At 57.2% G+C, this 21,848-nt stretch overlaps 1 protein-coding gene across 1 annotated transcript; it reads left to right on the forward strand.

Annotated features, from left to right (window-relative positions):
- On the forward strand, nt 1–21,848 carry LOC135192827 (scavenger receptor cysteine-rich type 1 protein M130-like). Its single transcript, XM_064176203.1, is given in 19 exon segments — nt 1–6; nt 194–434; nt 10,601–10,984; nt 11,074–11,793; nt 12,148–12,462; nt 13,038–13,352; nt 14,313–14,498; nt 14,846–15,160; nt 15,328–15,648; nt 15,733–16,047; nt 16,402–16,716; nt 17,170–17,631; nt 18,029–18,064; nt 18,347–18,484; nt 18,933–19,028; nt 19,466–19,552; nt 19,772–19,924; nt 21,122–21,274; nt 21,507–21,848. Coding segments are annotated over 19 exon segments (4,758 nt in total). The 3' UTR covers nt 21,707–21,848.

Here is a 21,848-nt window from a genome sequence, read left to right on the forward strand (position 1 = left end):
ATGGATGTATCCCCAGGCTCTTTGCCAATTCTAAGTTTAAAACACTAAATTGAGCACCTGTGTCAGTTAGGAATTTTACGGCCCTTCTACTGGGTCCAGTCGGGATTAGGATAAAGGGTTCGTCGTTGTCAGACCATTGACAGATGTTTACAAAGCGGTGACAGAGGCCTGACGCAGTCACCGCCTCATTTAGTTTTTTGACTCCTGCTGGGAAGGCAAGGAAGAGTTAACCTTCCTGCCCGGAGAAGCAGCTGAAACAGTCGCGGGGGGGCTGCCACTTCTGGGCGTGCCACTCCCGGAGCCACCGCTGGGCGTGCCGCTGCCGCTGGCCCTGGGCTTCTGGCGGCTACCTCTGGATTTCGTAGCTGATCTCTGGAGACACTGCACTAAATCCTTCAGCTGCCAATCTGCCAGCTGCTTTAAGACCGTCTTTGGTACCCCTAAAGTCAGGGCTTGTCTATACCAGCTGTTCTTTTCTCTGGGTCTCCAGTCACTCTGTTGGTCTCTGCCCCTTCCCCTCGGGGAGATACCTGCAAGACCCGTCCCCCTGGGGGGGCAGTCCTGCACTGGCCGGACCTGCCTGCGCGGAGTCCTGGAATTTTCTGGGGGAGAAGCACGAGACTGTCTCTCCCCAGCCCCTTTTCCTTCAGGAGACCCAAACCCAAACTGCAGCCCATGGGCATTCAAGTCAGTTAACAGTTCAGCCCAAGTCATTACATGCCCTTTAGCATCGTTTTCTGCATTTTTTGCAAGCACCTGTTCAATTTTCTCAACATTCCTCATTATTTGGATTTGCAGAGTTGCTGGCAAACCCTTCATAATAGGGTGCAGTCTCTCCGGGTCCACAGGGACATAAAATGGGCAATCGTAATGTCCCTTATCATAGATAGCCTGGACACAGGCAAGTCTGCGGAGAGCAGTGATGAGCTCAGAGGAGCTGGTGACCCTCAGTTCCGTCGGCTCCCCCCGGTAGGCTGGGCGGACGCTGCTTGCCCAGTAAGCTATCTGGGCGGTGAGGTTGTGTGTCCCCTCGGGTTCATGTGTCAGGAGCACATCGTCCCCCCAGTCTCCAGCCGCTTCCTGCGAGTCTAGAAGGAGCCGGTCCCCACCAGCTCGGGACACTCAATACACATAGTCAGCTATTGAGTCCCCAGGATCTCTCGCATATTTGACTTGTAAGTCACTGAGCTGTGCGTCTGTGAACTGCTTTTTGATCACGGTGGTCCCTGCAGTGCCTTTTCTGCCCTTCACGGACTCAGTCCTTATTACAGGCAGCACGTGCTTGTGCACCATGGCGCCCTCCTCACCGGAGCTCTCTTCGCCGCTAGCCACGGGGGAGTCCGGTCGGGCCCTGCGCTTTCTGCGTGGCTTTGAGGCTTTCTGCCTGCACCGAGGCATGTGCAGAGGAATTCTCTGAGTCTCTAGCAGAGTCTTTTGTGCCTGGTTTTGGGGAACTCCTCTCCCCCGAAGAGCCCCTCGGGGCATTCTCTGCCTTTCTCCCCGATTCCCGCGAATCACTCCATTCAAATTCAGACACGGAGACCGAAGAGGTAGTGTCTGCAGGCGTTACAAGCCTTTCTTTCATCCGGGCAGTCAGTGCCGCAGTCAGGCTCTTTGTCTGCGCCAGCATGTTCTCCCAGATACTTTGGCTCTTAGCTTTTTCTGCTAATAAATCCTTTTCCAAGGCCTGAATTCTTTTTTCATAGTTTTCAAATTCGGCCAGAGTCTGGGTCACGACTGACCCCAGAACAACAGAGAAATGCTCCGTTGGAGACTCAGGAATCACAGGGTCTGAGCACTCAGCTAATTTCTCCAGGATTTTCTCCGGATTTTTACAATTTTGCTGAGCCCAAATTAAATCAAGTCCTGTGATTAGGCATCCCTTTTCATGTAGAAATTCTATGATTGAACTACCTTGCATACACTGTGCCATAATGTTGCAGAGGGCAGGAACTGATACGTGGCCGAGTCGAGAATTTATCAAAAATAGATATTTTTTATTTTCCCAAAAACCCGCCCCCACAACTATATATACAAAGATTAATTTCGTTTGATAAACAGGTTCAGTTGCATGAGAATTAAATCTACAAGGATACCATCAATAATCTGACTATATTGGAAGTCAGAAGTTGGAAAAGGCCTCAGCTATTAATTAATAGCGGTTTCTTACTAAATTAAGCTAAGCCAAATAACTCACTCAGGCTGGCTCGTGCAGTCTGTCCTTCTCTTCCTTTCCAGCGGCTGCAGGAGTCGTTAAGGGTCGTTAAGGGTCGTTAGGCACACAAAGGTGTGCCTAACAGTAAGGCGAATGCTTGGTCTCTCTGCAGTCCAGGCACAGGGGAGTGTGTGAGCTCAGGCAGACACATACGTCCAGGCACGGGCAAAATCCAAAGCGGGAACCTCAAAGGCGGGAAGACCCCCAATAGTTATAACCTTCGCTAGACAAAGGGCAGAGTTACCACACCTTAGGCGCGAAAGCGCACGGCCAATCCCAGCCTGGCTCCAGAGTGGGAACTCACGGGGCAGTCGCCCCCTTCATGGGGCAGTCCTCCCCCCCTTCACGGCTGCAGGGCAGGCGAGGGGGGGGGAAACCAGGCGGCTTTTCCCCTTTCCCCCCGAAGTCACGGCAGGAGAGGAATTTAGGGGTACAGGACTCCAGGACAGAATCACTCCCCTCGACCTGCTGGCCACACTTCTCCTAATGCAGCCCAGGATCTGGTTGGCCCTCCAGGCTGCAAGTGCACACTGCTGGCTCATGTTGAGCTTCTCGTCCAGCAGCACCCCCACTTGCAGTGTACCTCGCAGCCGTGGCTTCCTGCTAAGGGCCCTGGTGCTGCCGAGAGGCCAAGGGAACCTGGAGCCACAGCAAAGGCAACATTTACATTTTCCATGTCCCTTTCTGAGAATGGGAGGGGAGCAGCAGCCAGACATCTGCTGTGGCTTGGAAAACACAGATCAGCACTGAGGAGAAGAGCCACCCAAGGAGCTGGGGCCAGGCTGGCCACAGGGACGTGAAGAGCTGCAGCCTTGGAGGTGGCATCTGCCCCACATCCCATCCCAAGGCAAACTCAGTGGCCCCTGAGGTGTTGTCTGGAACCCTTTGGCCCTTCTTGGCACTGTGAGTCACAGGAGCTATTGTAGACACCTGCCTCAGGATGAGAATGATCAGCAAAGCAGGCGTCCCACAGCTCCTGCTCCCTGCTAATGAATCCCTCTGGGTGTTGGCCTCCAGAGGCTTTTTGCCAACAGCCTGTGTGGCAATAGCATTGCCTCCATGGTGTATGTAGGGAAACTGAGGCATGCTCAGTGCCTATCTCAATGGTGGAGCTTGGGTTCACCTGCCTTTCCCTGCCCTATTCCTCCTTGGATGTGGAACAGTGTCACAGAGGGGCATTCTGCCACCTACGCTGATGGTGGCGGAGAGGAGAAATTAATGAATGAGAGAGGATATTTATAACAATATATCTATTGATAGATATCTATATCTATCAATATTTCATCTCTCCCCACTCCCAACCACTGAACTTTAATATTAATATTTGTTCTGCATGGTTATGAAGACATTATAGGAATACATCAAACATTAACTATTATAACAACCAGCAAACATTCAAACTGTGAACAGAGAGAGCTTTCCCCACGGCTTAATGCCACTTGGGGTCTATTTACTATTTGTCCAGCAAGGGTGAGCTGAAAGCTGTTTTCTGCTTTATGGCAGGAGGCTCAGGGGTGACCTCATTGCTGTCTACAACTACCTGGAGGGACATTGTAGCCAGGTGGGAGGTGGCCTCTTCTCCCAGGCAACCACCAATAGAACAAGGGGACACAGTCTCAAGCTGTGCCAAGGGAGGTCTAGGCTGGATGTTAGGAGGAAGTTCTTCACAGAGAGAGTGATTGGCATTGGAATGGGCTGCCCATGGAGGTGGTGGAGGCACCGTCCCTGGAGGTGTTCAAGCAAAGCCTGGATGAGGCACTTAGTGCCATGGTCTGGTTGACTGGATAGGGCTGGGTGCTAGGTTGGACTGGATGATCTCGGAGGTTGTTGCGGAGGACTTTGTCTGGGTTTTGGGGGGATGAAACATGAGGCTGAATTTTTGAAGGGTTTAAACAATTTAATATTATATACACCAGGAATTCCCCTTCCCCAAACTTATTTACAACTACCCCACACAAGTTCTTTGTATGCGGTTGTGAGATTATATTACAGAATGTCTATGCACAACAAATTGGGAAATTAGGAAAGGTTTGAAAGGATTTAGGAAGAGAGTCTGTGGCATGAAAGTGCCACTGGTAGGCTATTGAGAGATTATTCTGGCTTAGATCGAGTTTCTCAGTTACTCACTGGTCGGAGTCAGTTTTGAAGGTCCCAAATATCGTGGATTGGAACAATTCAGGGGTTGTTGGGGCGCGCTGTCTGAGCTTCCACGGGTATGGGCCAAGCTGGGTGCTGGCGTCCGGAGGCTGGTGGATCGGGGCACTGACGAGTCGACTCCATAGCTTCTGTGCATCGGTGCAGTGTGATCAGTGTGTGTGTGTGTGTGAATTTATTGGGGTAATGCAGTGTCTTATATAGTACTCAGAGGAGGTGTACCCAGCCAGAGTGGGGCTGGCACAAGTGGACAATACAGATTGGCTCAAAGTGATGTGTAAGGCACAGATAGGTTATTCCTTATCAAAACAACCTGTGGTTCCACCCCAGGGGGCTGGCAGGGTCAGCCCCCAGCAGATGTGCGGGGATTTCTCACAGTGCCTTCCAGCTCAAGGACCTTTTCCCATAACAAGGTCTCATGTTTACAGTTCATGCCCTGCTGCAGGAGAAATTCTCCCACAGCTGGGAACGGTGGCTGGGAAGGTGGCTGGTGCCATGGGCTTTTGACTCCACGATTGATGGTCCTTGGGCCACAATTCTGTCCAATGAGGGCTTGGCAACAGGCCAGTAAACACAGTCGTTTTGAGGCCTGTGCAACCCTCCACCACATAGGTCTCTTCCAACCTGGTTGATTCTACGATTCTATGATTCTATGATTCTACAGAGGCATTCAAGTATTTACTCAGAATTCTGATTAATCAACAACCACCCTCCAGGGCCACGCCACAGCCTATACGAATGTCCAATTCTCCAGGGTCTCTGCCTGTGGACTTCGAGGCTGGACTGGCAGTCTCTGACCTTATGCTGCTGGATCCTTCTGGATGCTCTGTCCAAGGAATTCGTAGGCAGGATCTCCAGGTGCAGAGGCAGGATTCAGTGCAGCCTGAGCACAGGTCTAACGCTGGCTCCTCAGGCCGATCGAATGCAGACAAGGGTCTGCTCCTGGCAGCCTGTGGCAATGGCACACACCAGGCAATCATATAAAGGCAGGCATAGGTGAGTGCTGCAAGGAAGTATGCAGGCAGGCAATCAGGCAATGTGGGGCAGGCTGCACATGAGACTGTCTACCCCTATTGATTAACTTTGGGCCGAGAGTTAATGGTCTCATTGGCCAATGGAATGACCAATCAGGTTGGCAGTCAGCCAAACCTTACCATACTAGGCAAAAGCTGCAGGCCTGGACTCCAAATATAGGAATCATGTGGGTCTAGCACTAGGCAGGCGCAAGCTGGGTGTGTGAGGGCTTACACAATCAGGTGTCCTGGACAACAGACTTCATGGCCCTGCTCTGTTTCTGCCCCTCTGTGCTCGTTCACCCCTGGTGCAGACAGAGAGACATGTCCAGGCAGGGCAAGGAATAGATAAGCCTGCATTTGGGCCTCTAGGTCCTCCACAACACCACCCTGAAAGGGGGAGTGCAAAAAGAAAACCTCATATATTTTGAAATTTTTATAACTGCTCTCTTATGGATAACAGCTCCTGATCATCAGAGGGTTTAATGCCAAGGATTCTTCTGAGAAAAGAGAGAGAAGGAAAAATTGGAACATTCTCTGGTCACATCATACAGAGAGATTCAACACTAGAGAAGGCTGATAGGGCCTAGGGAATCAGTGTGTTTGTGATTGTTCATGCATGTTCACAGGCTTCTGATGGATACCAGCTCAGAGGGCAGATACTCTTAAGAACTTGAAAGGAATGCTGGGATAAGAGTTGTGTTTGCATAGGTCCTCTAGTTATGCAGCAAAGCAGATCTGGAGCATGGCAAGGCAGAGCTTGACGAGGCAGAGCAAAGCACTCTGAGGCAGAGCAGGTTGTTGTACCTCACCCATATCTATAATCAACCACCCAAGTGTGATGGCTCCATCTGGCCACAGAGGTTAGCCAATCAGAATGGCACTTTGCCAATTTCATGTTAGGTGACAGCAGGAGAATGGTTGATCCTTATTTGGGCAAACACAGGCCATGCACCAACAAGTCTGTGCACCTTGTTTCTCCCCAAAGCACTCTGGGTGTCTCCAGGCCTTTTGTCTTCTTTGCTGTGTTGCTGCCCACTTCAGCAGAGAGGGAAGTGGATCATGGGGTCATGTTTGGACAAGCCAGGACATCTCTTAGGCCTATATTGCCCTTCCACAACAATTGGGAATGTCCCTGTGATGTCAGAGGTGCCTGAGCAGACCAGGAGAGACACATCTTGTGTTGGTGCATTTGAGGTCACAGGTGCCTGGAACGTGGTAGGCCAGGAGGAAGCAGCTCTGCTGTGTAGGTGTTTGCAAGGTCACCTGTGACAAGTCAGCAGACAGTGCCTGCTGGCCTAGTATCTGACCAGACAAGATCAGGACCATGGGGTGTGTGGTGTCTTGTGGGGTCACTGGTGCCTGAGTAGTTGCTGGGCTAGGAGCAGAACAAGAGCTACTGCAGGTATTTGTGAGGTCACTGGTGCCTGAATAGCTGCTGGGTTAAGAGCAGAACAAGAGCTACTGCAGGTATTTGTGAGGTCACTGGTGCCTGAATAGCTGAGGGGCCAGGAGCAGGCTCAGGGCAGGTTTAGGTGTTCTGACATCAGCTGTGTCTGAGTGTTGCATAGGCCAGGAGCAGGCCCCTGGCTTGTAAATGCCCAGCTGGTGATGTCACCAGTGCTGGAGTAAATGTTCAGGCAGGAGCAGGCACAGGGCTGCTGTGGGGGCTGCTGTCACCAACAGAACATTCAGAGATCTCTCAAAGTGTCCCCTGGGGAGAACCACAAATGGCAGCAGCTCAGCCTGTGCATGGCCCTGTGAGACAGTGAGTGCAGAGGACATGGCAGCAGAAGTCAGAGGGTGTGAGGTCACTGTCAGGACAAGTGCTTAGCATGCAGTGGGGGGCAGCAGGAGCTGTGAGGTCATGTCCCTAGTGGTGGTGTGTAGCTGTGGGGCTGGGTACAGAGCAGAAAGGAGCCACCATGGTTTCACCCTGGTGGTCAGGAGCTGCCTGTGTCTGTGAGGCTAAAGGAGCATCCCCTACAGCCCTGGCTGCAGTAGTCAGGGTTGGGGTGGCTCAGGGGTACAGCAGGGATGTACCTGGGCAGAGTGCCAGGAGGAAACCACAACTTCCTGCCTGGGTACCGCAGGGGGAGCGCAGGCAGCGCTGCGAGGTGACGTGGGCTGTGGTTTGTGCACCTGCAGCTCCAGCTCCTGATGTGCCTGTGGGGAATAACTGCCCCTTGGTGACATGCTGAGAGTCAGGCACAGGGCTGAGCCTCAGCCTGCAGGTCTGCTGCTGCCAGGGCAGGGACATGTCCCAGCCCCAGCTCCTGACAGGGACTCCCTGTGGGGCTCTGTGCAAGGGATGTGCCAGCAGCACTCCTGGCATGGAGACCTTGCCCTGGACAAGGATCCTTCCCAGCTGCTGCAACCATCACAGTGGAGGCAGGAACAAGGGCAGAGGCTGTTGCCTTCCCATCCTGACACAGACCGCACAGCAGCCCCACCTCCATGGTTCCCACAGCTCAGGAGCAGCTGGACACTTGCCCCTTGGCTTCTAGGATGAGGCCTGTGTAGGAGCTGCTGAGTGCTCCCAGTCCACACAGTGGGGTGCAAGGGGTGACAGAGCCATTTGCCCTGCACAGCCACACTGTCCCAGGACAATCCCCTGCCACAGCCTCCCTGACACCCACAGCAGGACACATCTGTCCCTCATATATGGTCATGAAGGGCGCTGGAGAAGCTCATTGGAGGGCTGGGCTGTGTCGGAGGGGAGCGAGCTGCCGATAGCGTCTGAAAAGTGCTGCTGCTTCGATTGGCTCCTCCTGCAGCTGCTTATCTGCCCCAGAGAGAGTTCAGCCTCCCGCAGAGAGAGTTCACCCTCCCAGCATATTTCTTTGTGTGAGTTGCCAGGAGCTGTGCCAGCAGGGCAGGACTCTCAGGATGGGCACAGGAGGACTCCTGCTCGCTTGGCTTCTGTGGCTCAAGCTCTGGGTGCAGCTGTGCAGGGGTAAGTGCTGCTCCCCTTGTGCCATGGCCTGAGGAAGGTGGGCACCAGCATGGCCTTTGGGGAAGGCCTGGGAATGAGGTTTCTTTGCATGTGCCAGTGGGGAGAAAAGCAGAAGGTGCTGCAATCAACCAAGGGTGTGCCTTGCCCTGTGCCTGGCTGGGAGAGGGAGCTGTGGGTCTGGGGGTACAGGGCTGCACAGGGTGTGCTGGGTAGGAGAGGAGAGGGTTCACTGTGCAGGGCCAGACACAGTTTGAGATTGAGCCTGGGCAGGGGATGCTGATTTAAGATGAGGTGGCACAGGCTGTGGAGTTGGAAATGGCGCAGCAGGTCTTGTGCTGGGCACCTTCACTTCTCTGCAGCCTATGAGGAGCAGAGGGAATCTCCAATGCCCCAAGGGCAACCCAGGCTGTGGAGGGCTCCTACCCTGGTGACTTAGAAAAATTCTGGGCAGGGGAACCTCCAGACCTGCAGTCTGCTGCTCAGAACTCTCCTGACCATTCCCATGTCTGTGTTTGAAGGAGCTGCAGAGGTGAGGCTGGCAGATGGCGGCAGGCGCTGTGCTGGGAGAGTGGAGGTGAAACACGAGGGACAGTGGGGGACTGTGTGTGGTGACTACTGGGACATGAAGGATGCTGCAGTGGTTTGTAGACAGCTGGGATGTGGATCTGCTCTGGAAGTTCGTCCAAAGTCATACTTTGGGCCAGGATCTGGCACCATTTGGATGGATGATGTTGAGTGTGATGGCTCCGAGCCTGCCCTGTCTGACTGCGCACACAGAGGATGGGGTCAGCATAACTGTGTCCATTTTGAAGATGCTGGAGTGATCTGTTCAGGTACATGGGAGGGAGGAGCCTGTTCCACTCCCTTGTGACTGGGATGGGAGAAGGCAGCTGGCTGTGCCCTCAGGGGAACAAGGGGGCAGTGGAGAAGGGCTCAATGTGGCTGGTGGCACTGCTGAGCTGGGGCTGTCCTTGCTGCTTTCCCTGCATCCTGAGGAATGCCTGGTGGGAACTGGCACTGCCTGACCCCCAGTGTGGCTCAGCCCAGCCTTGGTCAGTGCCAGTGTCTGGGAGTTGAATACTCATCAGCCCTGCATTCTCTTGGATCTCCTCCTGTTCACACAGCAGCTGTCTGGCAGCACTCAGGACCCAAATTATCCTGGGAGTTTTGGGTTGTCCCCTGATAGAAAGCAGAGTGGCTGCTAAGAGGGGAGGGTCACTGAGCTCAAGCAGAAGAGCAGGGTGGTCCATGGTGACATCATCCCTCTTTCTGAGTCACTTCCTGGGAGTCAGTCCACAGGGATATGTCCCTGTTCTGAAAGTGCTGAGCTGCTGCCCAGGGTCTGCTCCCTGGCCCAGCCTCTGGCTGCCCTGCACCAGTGGAGTCTGAGCAGTGCCTGCTGCCTCTCCTTGGTGCCTGTCCTTGCACTGGAGACTCCCCTGCCTGCTCTGTTGCTCTCTACCGATGCAGGTTTGTGAGTCTGGCCTTGTCCTGTGACACTGGCTGAGGACCACATTGCTGTGCACATATCAGAGCAGGGGCTGGAGAGCAGCAGGGGCTAGAGAGCAGCAGGGGCATCATGGTTTGTTTGTGGCATTGAGACCAAGCGGGAGCTGATAAGATGTTTGTGTGGCTCTCTGCTTGTGGTCTCCTTGGCTGTGAGATGAGATGTGGGCATCTAAGTCCCCAAGGGCTCTGGGAGCTCACAGGGGTCTTTGGTTGCTTCAGGCTTTGTCCAGCTGGTTGGAGGGGATAGTCCCTGCTCAGGACGTGTGGAAATCCATGATGGGAAGGAGTGGAAAGCTGTCTGTGACTCAGCCTTCAATCTGAAAGCTGCCAACGTGGTCTGCAGGGAGCTGCAGTGTGGCACAGCCCTGTCTGTGCATGGGGCAGTTCAGTTTGGAGATTGGGATGGTCCCACGTGGGACAGAGAGCTGCAGTGTGTGGGGAATGAATCTTTTCTTATATCCTGCCCCAGGGGATCCCCCAGGACCCAGCCCTGCAGCCATGCAGATGCTGTTGGAGTCACCTGCACACGTAAGGACTCAGGGTTTTGGGGCTGGACAGCAAGAGTGTGCTGGGGAGGGGCAACAGGATCTGTGCTGGGCTGGATATGAGGGCAGAAGTGGAGATGTGGCCTATGATCAGGCAGGAGGAGGAGGAGGAGGATGGCAGGCTGCCCCTGTGCCTTGGCCTGCAGCTCTGGAGGGTGCAAGAGCACCAAGGCACTCTTTGCATCTTTCTCTGTCCATAATTTCACAGGGTTCAGGCTGGTGAATGGCAGCAGAGGCTGTGAGGGGAGGGTGGAGGTTGATGTAGAGGGGACGTGGGGCACCCTCTGTGACTGGCGCTGGGACCTGCTGGACGCCCACGTTCTCTGTCGTCACCTCAACTGTGGCTTTGCTGAGTCCGTTCCTGGAGGAGGCCATTTTGGGAGAGGCACAGGCCCTGTCTGGAGAGACTCCTTCCACTGTGCTGGCACTGAAGCCCAGCTGGGCCAGTGCCCCGTGAGCAGCCTGGGGGCCTCTCTGTGCTCCCATGAGCAGGACGCTGCTGTCATTTGCTCAGGTGAGCGCTGGCCAAATGCTGGCAGAGCTGCAGTCTGCCCTTGCCTGAGGCAGAGCAGGAGAGCTGCAAGGGCCTGCAGTGGTGCCAGAGTGTGGAGAAGTGGCACAGGCTGCTGGGCTCCTGGGTGCCCCCAAGGGCTGCTGCAGGGCTGCTCTCCCCAGGCCCAGCTGGCTCCGGTTCCCTGCGGCTGGTGGGTGGAGGGAGCCGCTGCGATGGACGAGTGGAGATCTTGCGGCGTGGGACGTGGGGCAGGGTCCTGGCAGAGCAGTGGCACCTGCAGGAGGCCAGCGTGGTGTGTCGGCAGCTGCGGTGTGGAGAAGCAGAGGCAGCCTACACCCTGCCAAAGGCTGAGAGAGGGCAGGGCCCCGTGGGGCTGCGAGGGGTGCGGTGTGCAGGGCACGAGGCCAGCCTGCAGCTCTGCAACACCTCCCTGCCCCAGAGCATGCTGTCAGCAGGCATTGCAGAGGATGTGGGGGTCTCTTGCAGTGGTGAGTGGCACTGCCAGGGCCCCCAGGCTGTGTGCTGGCTGGGCAGCAGCCCCTGACAGCAGCTGGGGCTTCTTCCTGCTGCAGGCAGCCGGCAGGTGCGGCTGGCAGGGGGCCGCGGGCGCTGCGAGGGCAGAGTGGAGATCTACTCGCAGGGCAGCTGGGGCAGCGTCTGCGATGACAGCTGGGACCTGGCCGATGCCAGCGTCGTTTGCCAGCAGCTGGGCTGCGGAGGGGCGCTGCAGGCGGTTGGCTCCGCTGGCTTCGGGGCAGGCTCTGGGCACATCTGGCTGGATGGGGTCAACTGCTCCGGGGCCGAAGCTGCTCTCTGGGAGTGCCCGGCAGGGCCCTGGGGGCAGCACGACTGCGGGCACAAAGAGGACGCCGGAGTCATCTGCTCAGGTGTGTGCTGGGAGCTGTGCTGGGAGCACAGTGCCTGGGCAGGCTGGGAAGGGGCAGAGCAATGGACAAGGCTGTTCCTGCTGCCTCTGTGCCCCTGCCCAAGCCAAGCCTGAGGATGCCACTGCACTCAGATGTCCCCTCAGTGCCACTGGGTAACCTGATGAGATCAGCTCTCCTCAAGGCCCAGCAGGGAGTGCAGGGCTGCCTGTTCTTCAGGGCCCTTTCTCTGCCTGTCAGTTCAAGGGGGTCATGTCGGCAGTGACTTTGTCTGGCTGAGGGCCTGGGAGGTGCAGGAGTGTCCCTGCTCCCACAGCCCCAGACCAACCTGATCCCATCTGAGCCCTTTCCTCCCAGATTTCGTGGCCCTGAGGCTGGAGAACAGCAGCAACTGCTCCGGGCGCCTGCAGGTGTTCTACAATGGCACCTGGGGCAATGTCTGCTCCAACTCAATGACTCTCAGAACTGTGTCCCTGGCATGCAAGGAGCTGGGCTGTGGGGACAGAGGATACCTGGATGCAAACCTGCCCTCTGCTAGGGTGTCTGCTGCTGCCTGGCTGGATCGAGTGCAGTGTGGGGAGAGAAACAGCTCCTTCTGGCAGTGTCCCTCTGCTCCCTGGCACCTGCACTCTTGTGAAGACCTGAGAGATGAGACCCACATTATCTGCCATGGTAATTCTGAGCTAGATGGGCACCACCATCCCCCTGCATCCTACTCTCAACTGGGTACAGACAAGCACAAAGACAAGGCTAAGAGGGATCTTTGATGTGCCATATCCTTCTGCTGGTAGCAAAGGTGGGACTGAAGCTCTCAGAACTCCACACCTTCCCCAATAGGTCCCCACTGGGGTCTTGCACTCCAACCCCCACCTGGGTGAGGCAAAATTGTCTCCAGTCAAGGCCTCAGCGGAGACCAGATATAGTGTTGAATAAAAGCCATGAGCAGCCTCCCACTGCTCTGGGAGTCAGGAGTTCCACACTGCTGTGTGTCCCCACTGAGAGACACACAATTAGTTACTGGAATGAGGGAAAGATCAGGGAGAGGCAGAAGCAGAAGTTCTTGTGCTGGGCAACCTCAGTTCCTTGCAGCCTGTGATGAGGAGAGGGAGTATCCAATGCTTCAAGGGCAATGCAGAGTCTTTAGGGCTCCTACACTGCACACTGACAAATGCTATGCAGGATGAACCTCCAGACCTGCAGTCTGCTGCTCTGAACTCTCCTGACCATTCCCATGTCTGTGTTTGAAGGAGCTGCAGAGGTGAGGCTGGCAGATGGCGGCAGGCGCTGTGCTGGGAGAGTGGAGGTGAAACACGAGGGACAGTGGGGGACTGTGTGTGGTGACCACTGGGACATGAAGGATGCTGCAGTGGTTTGTAGGCAGCTGGGATGTGGATCTGCTCTGGAAGTTCATTTCGGTCGAAGCTTTGGGCCAGGATCTGGCCCCATTTGGATGGATGATGTTCAGTGTGATGGCTCCGAGTCTGCCCTGTCTGACTGCACACACAATGGATGGGGTGAGAACAACTGTGGTCATAATGAGGATGTTGGAGTGACCTGTTCAGGTACATGGATGGGAGGAGCCTGTTCCTCTCCCCTGTTACTGGGAAGGGGGAAGGCAGCTGGCTGTGCCCTCAGGGAAACAAGGGGGCAGTGGGGAAGGGCCCAGTGTGGCTGGTGACACTGCTGAGCTGGGGCTGTCCTTGCTGCTTTCCCTGCATCCTGAGGAATGCCTGGTGGGAAGTGGCACTTCCTGACCCCCAGTGTGGCTCAGCCCAGCCTTGGTCAGTGCCAGGGGCTGGGAGATGAATGCCCACTTAGTCCTGCAGTCAGCTTTATCTCCTGTTCACACAGCAGCTATCTCGCAGTACCAAGGACTGGATCTGTCTATGCCAGAGGCACCAAGGGCAGCTCCTATGGACACCCACAGCCCAGGGATGGGCACAAGGCCTCCTGGGACATTTGCCTTGTCCCCTCATACAAATGAGTCCTCAAAGCAGAGTGGCTACTAAGAGGAGACACTCACAGGACTCAGGCAGAAGAGTAGGGTGGTCCATGGCCACATCATCCCTCTTCCTGGGGCACTCCCTGGGAGCCAGCCCACAGGGATATGACCCTATACAGTCACTGCTGAGCTGATGCTCAGGCTGTGCTCTCTGGTGCAGCCCCTGGCTGCCCTGCACCAGTAGGGACTGAGCAGCACTTGCTGCCTGTCCTTGCTGCCTGTCCTTGCACTGGAGACTCCTCTGCCTGCTTTCTTGCCCTATGACCACCTAGTGATAGGAATGTGTCAGCCTGGCAGTGCACCTTGTCCACAGATGAGGATCCTATTCCTGTGAACCTCTCATAGGTGTGGTTGTAGATTGTCAGGAGGGGTCCAGGTTTACTACTGCCATCAAGACCCACTGGGAGCTGCTGGGGTGCCTGTGTGACTCTGCTTGTGGTCTCCTTGGCCGTGAGATGGGATGTGAGCATCTCAGTGCCTGAGAGCTCTGGGAATTCACAAAGGGCTTTGGTTTCCCCAGGCTTTGTCCAACTGGTTGGAGGGGACAGTCCCTGCTCAGGACGTGTGGAAATCCATGATGGCAAGGAGTGGAAACCTGTCTGTGCCTCAGACTTTGATCTGAAAGCTGCCAACGTGGTCTGCAGGGAGCTGCAGTGTGGCACAGCCCTGTCGGTGCATGGGGCAGCTCAGTTTGGAGATTGGGCTGGTCCCATGTGGGACAGAGAGCTGCAGTGTGTGGGGAATGAATCTCTTCTTGTCTCCTGCCCCAGGGGATCCCCCAGGACCCAGCCCTGCAGCCATGCAGATGCTGTTGGAGTCACCTGCACATGTAAGGACTCAGGGTTTTGGGGTTGGACAGCAAGAGTGTGCTGAGGAAAGGGAGCAGAACCTGTGCTGGGCTGGGTGTGAGGGCAGGAGCTGGGATGTGGTTGCCTGCAGCCCTAAGATCAGGCAGCAGCAGGAGGAGGATGGCAGGCTGCCCCTGTGCCCTGGCCTGCAGCTCTGGAGGGTGCAAGAGCACCAAGGCACTCTTTGCATCTTTCTCTGTCCCAGAGTTCACAGAATACAGGCTGGTGAATGGCAGCAGAGGCTGTGAGGGGAGGGTGGAGGTCCAAGTGCATGGGACGTGGGGCACCCTCTGTGACTGGCGCTGGGACCTGCTGGACGCCCACGTTCTCTGTCGTCACCTCAACTGTGGCTTTGCTGAGTCCGTTCCTGGAGGAGGCCACTTTGGGAGAGGCACAGGCCCTGTCTGGAGAGACTCCTTCCACTGTGCTGGCACTGAAGCCCAGCTGGGCCAGTGCCCCGTGAGCAGCCTGGGGGCCTCTCTGTGCTCCCATGAGCAGGACGCTGCTGTCATTTGCTCAGGTGAGCGCTGGCCAAATGCTGGCAGAGCTGCAGTCTGCCCTTGCCTGAGGCAGAGCAGGAGAGCTGCAAGGGCCTGCAGTGGTGCCAGAGCGTGGAGATGTGGCACAGGCTGCTGGGCTCCTGGGTGCCCCCAAGGGCTGCTCCAGGACTGCTCTCCCCAGGCCCAGCTGGCTCCGGTTCCCTGCGGCTGGTGGGTGGAGGGAGCCACTGCGATGGACGAGTGGAGATTTTGCGGCGTGGGACGTGGGGCAGGGTCCTGGCAGAGCAGTGGCACCTGCAGGAGGCCAGCGTGGTGTGCCGGCAGCTGCGGTGCGGAGAGGCAGAGGCAGCCTACACCCTGCCCAAGGCTGAGAGAGGGCAGGGCCCCGTGGGGCTGTGAGGGGTGCGGTGTGCAGGGCACGAGGCCAGCCTGCAGCTCTGCAACACCTCCCTGCCCCAGAGCGTGCTGGCAGCAGGCATTGCAGAGGATGTGGGGGTCTCTTGCAGCGGTGAGTGGCACTGCCAGGGCCCCCAGGCTGTGTGCTGGCTGGGCAGCAGCCCCTGACAGCAGCTGGGGCTTCTTCTTGCTGCAGGCAGCCGGCAGGTGCGGCTGGCAGGGGGCCGCGGGCGCTGCGAGGGCAGAGTGGAGATCTACTCGCAGGGCAGCTGGGGCAGCGTCTGCGATGACAGCTGGGACCTGGCCGATGCCAGCGTCGTTTGCCAGCAGCTGGGCTGCGGAGGGGCGCTGCAGGCGGTTGGCTCCGCTGGCTTCGGGGCAGGCTCTGGGCACATCTGGCTGGATGGGGTCAACTGCTCCGGGGCCGAAGCTGCTCTCTGGGAGTGCCCGGCAGGGCCCTGGGGGCAGCACGACTGCGGGCACAAAGAGGACGCCGGAGTCATCTGCTCAGGTGTGTGCTGGGAGCTGTGCTGGGAGCACAGTGCCTGGGCAGGCTGGGAAGGGGCAGAGCAATGGACAAGGCTGCTCCTGCTGCCTCTGTGCCCCTGCCCAAGCCAAGCCAGAGGATGCCACTGCACTCAGATGTCCCCTCAGTGCCACTGGGTAACCTGATGAGATCAGCTGTCCTCAAGGCCCAGCAAGGAGTGCAGGGCTGCCTGTTCTTCATGGCCCTTTCCCTGCCTGTCAGTTCAAGGGGGTCATGTCGGCAGTGACTTTGTCTGGCTGAGGGCCTGGGACGTGCAGGAGTGCCCCTGCTCCCACAGCCCCAGTCCAACCTGATCCTATCTGAGCCCTTTCCTCCCAGAGTTCGTGGCCCTGAGGCTGGAGAACAGCAGCAACTGCTCCGGGCGCCTGCAGGTGTTCTACAATGGCACCTGGGGCAATGTCTGCTCCAACTCAATGACTCCCAGAACTGTGTCCCTGGCATGCAAGGAGCTGGGCTGTGGGGACAGAGGATACCTGGATGCAAACCTGCCCTCTGCTAGGGTGTCTGCTGCTGCCTGGCTGGATCGAGTGCAGTGTGGGGAAAGAAACAGCTCCTTCTGGCAGTGTCCCTCTGCTCCCTGGCACCTGCACTCTTGTGAAGACCTGAGAGATGAGACCCACATCATCTGCCATGGTAATTCTGAGCTAGATGGGCACCACCATCCCCCTGCATCCTACTCTCAACTGTGTACAGACAAGCACAAAGGCAGAGCCAAAAGGGACCCTTGATGTGCCCTACCCTTCTCCTACTGGCAGTAAAGGTGGGTCTGTAGCTCCAAGAGCCCCACACCTTCCCCAGCAGGTTCCATCTGGGGTCCTGCACCCCCTCCCCAATTTGGGCGAGGCAAATTTGTGTCCAGGGAAGGTCTCAGGAAAGACCAGACATGGATTTAAGGAAAACTCATGAGCACACTTTCACTGCTCTGGGAATCAGGGGTCCCACACTGCTGTGTGTCCCCACTAAGTGACACATTTAGTTCCTGTCATGACTGAGGATGCAGGGGAAGTCAGGAGCCGACCTCAGCCTCACTCTCTGATGCACCACCCCTGTCCAGCAGCCCTTCCACTGCAGCATTTCCTTCTGCAGGGAAACGACCAGAAGTGTCTGCAGATCTCTCAGCCCCATGCCCAAACCCCAGGAACTGCACAGGTAGCTGCTCCTCTGCACACCCCTCTCAGCCGGCAGGGCTCTGCCTGCTCTCCTGCTGCCCTGGCAGGGCTCTGCCTTCTCCAGCCAGGGAGAAGATTCGTGCCGTGGGAGGGCAGCACAGGTGCTCAGGCAGAGTGGAGGTCTGGCTGCACGGCTCCTGGGGCACGGTGTGCGACGACTCCTGGGACAGGCAGGATGCCCAGGTGGCATGCAGGCAGCTGGGCTGTGGCCCTGTGCTGTCTGCCCCGGGGGAGGCTGCCTTTGGGGAGGGGACAGGCCCCATCTGGCTGGAGCAGGTGGAGTGCCAGGGCACAGAGCCATCTCTGCAGGAGTGCTGGGCCCGGCCTGGGGACAGCGGTGTCTGCCGGCACAAGGAGGATGCTGCTGTGAGCTGCTCAGGTGAGTGAGGGGCAGGGAGCCCTCTCTGGGCTAGGGGCAAGGAGCTGGGAAAGCATCTTCCCCATTGGGTGCCTTCATGGCCCCAGAGAGAGCAAGGCCATGGCAGCCTGGTGCCAAGTGGGCAGCAGCTGCTGTCTGGCTGGATGTTCTCCAGCCTCTGTGAGCAGAGCCCTGCTGCCCCCAGGAGCAGTCCCTACATTGCCTGTGCCTTCATAAGCACAACTTTAAGCAGGGCCTTGGGCTGTGTGCTGGGCATCCTGAGCAGCCCCACAGGAGAGGCAGTTCTGTTGGCATGTGGCAGGGCTGTTCCCACCTGCACACAGTGTGTCAGAGAGGAGGCTCCCTGCTCCCTGCACAAGCACCCTCTCAGCCCAGCTCTCCTTCTCCTCCCCTGCAGATGCACCCAGCACAGAAGCACCAACCCCCCGAGCAGGTAACCTCTCCTCCCTGCCAGGGCTGCATCTGCCCAGGGCCAGGCTCTGACCCACAGCTGGAGGGAATTGGCTCCTTTCTGGGGGGTGAAATCTCCAAAGATGGCATTGGGGCAGTGGTGTGGGGCTGGGCAGGGCTCTCTCTTCCCCTCTAGGGTGAGAGCTTTCCCTTTGCTCACCCCTGCAGTTGTCTGCACACAGTGTAGTGGGTTCAGCACCGGGGTGTGCTGGCCACACATTGTCCTTGGCCTGCTGCTGCCCTTGCTCTGCTGCTGCCCATGCAGGTGCCCCTGGGGGCCGTCGGACCAGCAGCAGCAGTGTCTCAGTGCCTGTCATCATCTGCATCGTCCTGGGAGCCCTTCTCTGCCTGCTCCTGGCCCTCCTGGCTGGACAAGTGCAAAGTGCCAGGGCTGGGCGCAGAGGTTGGTGCTTCCCCCGTGGTGCCAGGGCAAGATGCCTCCTGAAAGGCCAAGGGTGCTGTGGTGTGGCACTGAGTGGCAAGGGCAGAACAGTGACCAGAGTGTGTGCTGCTGCCTGCCCAGGTGCTTGTGCCGATCCCTGGAGCAGAGAGGGGGCAGCAGCAGGGGCAGAGAACAGGTGGGAGCTTGCCCCAGCACCAGGAATCTAACCCAGGAGCCAGAGGGGCACAAGGGCTGTGCCTGGGGGGAATGTGCAAGGCTGTTGCTGCCTCAGGTCACCTCCTTGGGGACACTGCCAGCACTGAGGAAGTGCCAATGGTGACAAAACTCTACTGCAGTGCTCTGCTGTGAGGGCAGCCCTGGGCTGTGCCAGGGCAACAGAGCTGGAGGAGCAGAGTGGGGGCCTGGGCCTGTCTGCCTGTTCCTCTGCTAACCCTGGCTCTGTCCCCAGCTGCCCAGGCCCCTTGGGAGCCCTTCCCTCAGGCTGTGTATGAGGAGATTGGCTACAGCACAGCATGGGAGAAGCAGGAGAGGTTCAGTGACTCAGGTGGGTCTGTGTCCATCCTGGGGGACACATCTCCAGGGCTCTTTGCCCTCACCCCTCCACTTACAGATGACTCCTCTATGCCCCTGGCCCATGGTGCCTGCAGTGCAAGGACTGTGAGGTCAGTGGGAAGAGGAGGCAGAAGCTGTGCCTGGAAAAGAAGGTTCCTCCTCACCACTTCTGCCTGTCCTAACCAGGGACAACCTCTCTCTGCCTGTCCCTGCAGCCTGGGTGACACCTGAGGGCTGAGGCAAGAGGCTGTCTCAGGGTAGCTGTGGGACCTCTCTGAGACTGGATTTGTCTTGGGGCATCAGGGCATCAGCCCTGAGCCTTTCTCCTCACTCAGCCCTGGCTCAAAGGCTTCCACATCCCCAGCAGCACTGAGCACAAGCCAGGCCAGCAGAGAGCACTCCCATGACACCTCCTGTATCTCTCTACAGGCTCCTATTCAGAGGGGTCTTTGGCCAAGCTGCAGCCCAAGCCTGGTGACAGAGAGGAGGAGGAGGATGGCCTGGAGTCAACAGCAGGTAACGGGGGGCAGGGAGGGGTTGGTGTCTGCTCCCTGCAGGCAGGTGAAGAGCAGTGGTGTCCCTGAGTGTCATCACAGGTGCTGGGCAGGACATGGGCAGGGCTGCCTTCTGGTGCTGCCAACACCAATGCCTGAGCCCCAAATCTCTGCACTTCCTCCTGTCCCCTGCTCAGCAGGATCTGTCTTCCATCTGATACCAGCACCTCTCTCCTTCCAGATGTCTCTGTGCTGGCTGGAGGTGACCCACTGGATGGCTATGATGATGCCAGGGACATTGCTAACCCTGGGCAGGAGCCTGTGTTTAGACAGGGAGCCAGGGAAATGCCCAGGGAGCCAGAGGAAGGATCAGGACCCAGAGATGAACCTGGAGGTGAGAGGGCAAGAGATTGCTGCTGGTTCCTGGAGTGCCATTCCTGGTGCCAGGTGAATCACCACCAGGCTGAGAGTCCAAGGGGTAAGATGTCCCAGGATTTCTCCTTGGGATTTGGGGTGGGAGAAGGAGCTGAAAGTCTCAGAACTGCACAGAGGAAGGGACGAAGTTTGTTATTGTTTAAGCTTCCTGGAGTCCAAAAGCCCAAGAGAACAAAATTTAGGATGCCTCCCTCTCCCCATATGGAAAATGAGGTAGAAGAGTCAAAGGGATGAAGCACCCAAAGAAACAGCCTCAAAATTGATCTGGAAGTTGAAGAGAAAACTTCAGCAATGACTAAAAGGGTGACCTAGGAGAGGGGAAGGCAGCAGGCACAAAGGTGTGCACAAGCCCAGGCTGGGTGGCAGTGGATTCTGCAGGTGGAGCTGGATTGCCCCTTGGATTCAGGAGGTAGCTGGGCTGGCCACGTGCTTAGCTGGCCTCCCGGTTAGCAGAGGCAGCTGCAGCAAGGGAGATGTTGCAAAGGTGAAGGCAGGAAGCAGAGAGAGAAGAGGAAGCTCATCTGCCTCTCAAGTAGGGTTTTGGAAAGGAAGTGGGAGTGGGATCAAGGATGGCCTGGGTAGTCCTCCCCACGGGAGGGGCCAGGAACACCTGGGTTCAGGTTTCCTAACTCCACCTCTCACCCCAGAGGGGCTTAACCTGGAACAAAGTTTATGCCCAGAACATGAGGGGCATCCTTGTGGGCAATGTGCAGTGGCTGCCTTGCTGCTTGCAGGGGCAAACCTGTGCTGACAGAGCAGTGCTGAGGGCCCTGCAGCTGGGGCAAGTGCCTGGGCCCTGTCCATGCATAGCACAGGCTGTGAGGATGCTGAAGAGCTTTCTGCTGCACGTGCCCCTGAGGACACATGGGGGTGAGAGCACAGCTCAGGGCACAGGCCCCCCCTGAACCCTCAGCCAGCAGAGCCCATCCCTGCCATGGGGCTGGCTGCAGCTGTGAGGGAGGAGAGCTCTGTGCAGCTGGGAGAGACACAGGCACCAGGAACTGGCTCCCATTCCTAGCAGCAGCAGCAGCAGCAGCAGCAGCCAGGCAGTGTCTCTGCTTTTCCTGCCCCACTTTGATGCCTCCACAGTGGTTCCCCTGTCCACTGCTCAGCAGGATGTGTCCCCTCGCTGTCACCAGCTGCTCTCTCCTTTCAGATGGCTCAGTCCTGGCTGGAGGTGACCCAGTGGATGGCTACGATGATGCCAGGGAGATGTCTGCCCCTGCACAGGATCCTGTGTTTAGACAGGGAGACAGGGAAATTCCCAGGGAGCCAGAGGAAGGAGCAGGACCCAGAGATGTGGCTGGAGGTGAGAGGGGAAGAGATTGCTGCTGGTTCCTGGGGAGCCACCCCTGGTTCCAGGGGTAATCATTGCCAGGCTGAGAGCCCATGGGGAAAGAGGCTCCAGGTTCCTCATTGAGATCTGGATGTGGGAGAGGGAGCTGAAAGCCTTAGAACTGAAAGGAAAAAGGGAGAAGTTTGATGCCCAAAAGAGGGACACCACTTTGGCTAATGTCCAGTTGCTGTCTTGCTGCTTGCAGGGGCAAACCTGTGCTCACAGAGCAGTGCTGAGGGGCCTGGAACAGATGCGTGGGCCCTGTCCCTGGAGAGCACAGGCTATGATGATGCTGAAGAGCTGCCTGCTGCACATCCCCCTGAGGACACATGGGGGCGACAGCACAGCTCCCTGAGCCCTCAGCCAGCAGAGCCCATCCCTACCATGAGGCTAAGAGAGATCTGAAGGAGGAGAGCTCTGTGCACCTGGGTGAGACACAGGCACCAGGAACCGTTTGCTACTGCCAGGAGCAGCAGAAGCAGCAGGACAATGCTTCTGCTTTTCCTTCCCCTCTCTGATGCCTCCACACTGGTTCTGATTAAAAGGC

Source organism: Pogoniulus pusillus, chromosome 44 (assembly GCF_015220805.1).
Source record: "Pogoniulus pusillus isolate bPogPus1 chromosome 44, bPogPus1.pri, whole genome shotgun sequence".
NCBI lineage: Eukaryota > Metazoa > Chordata > Aves > Piciformes > Lybiidae > Pogoniulus > Pogoniulus pusillus.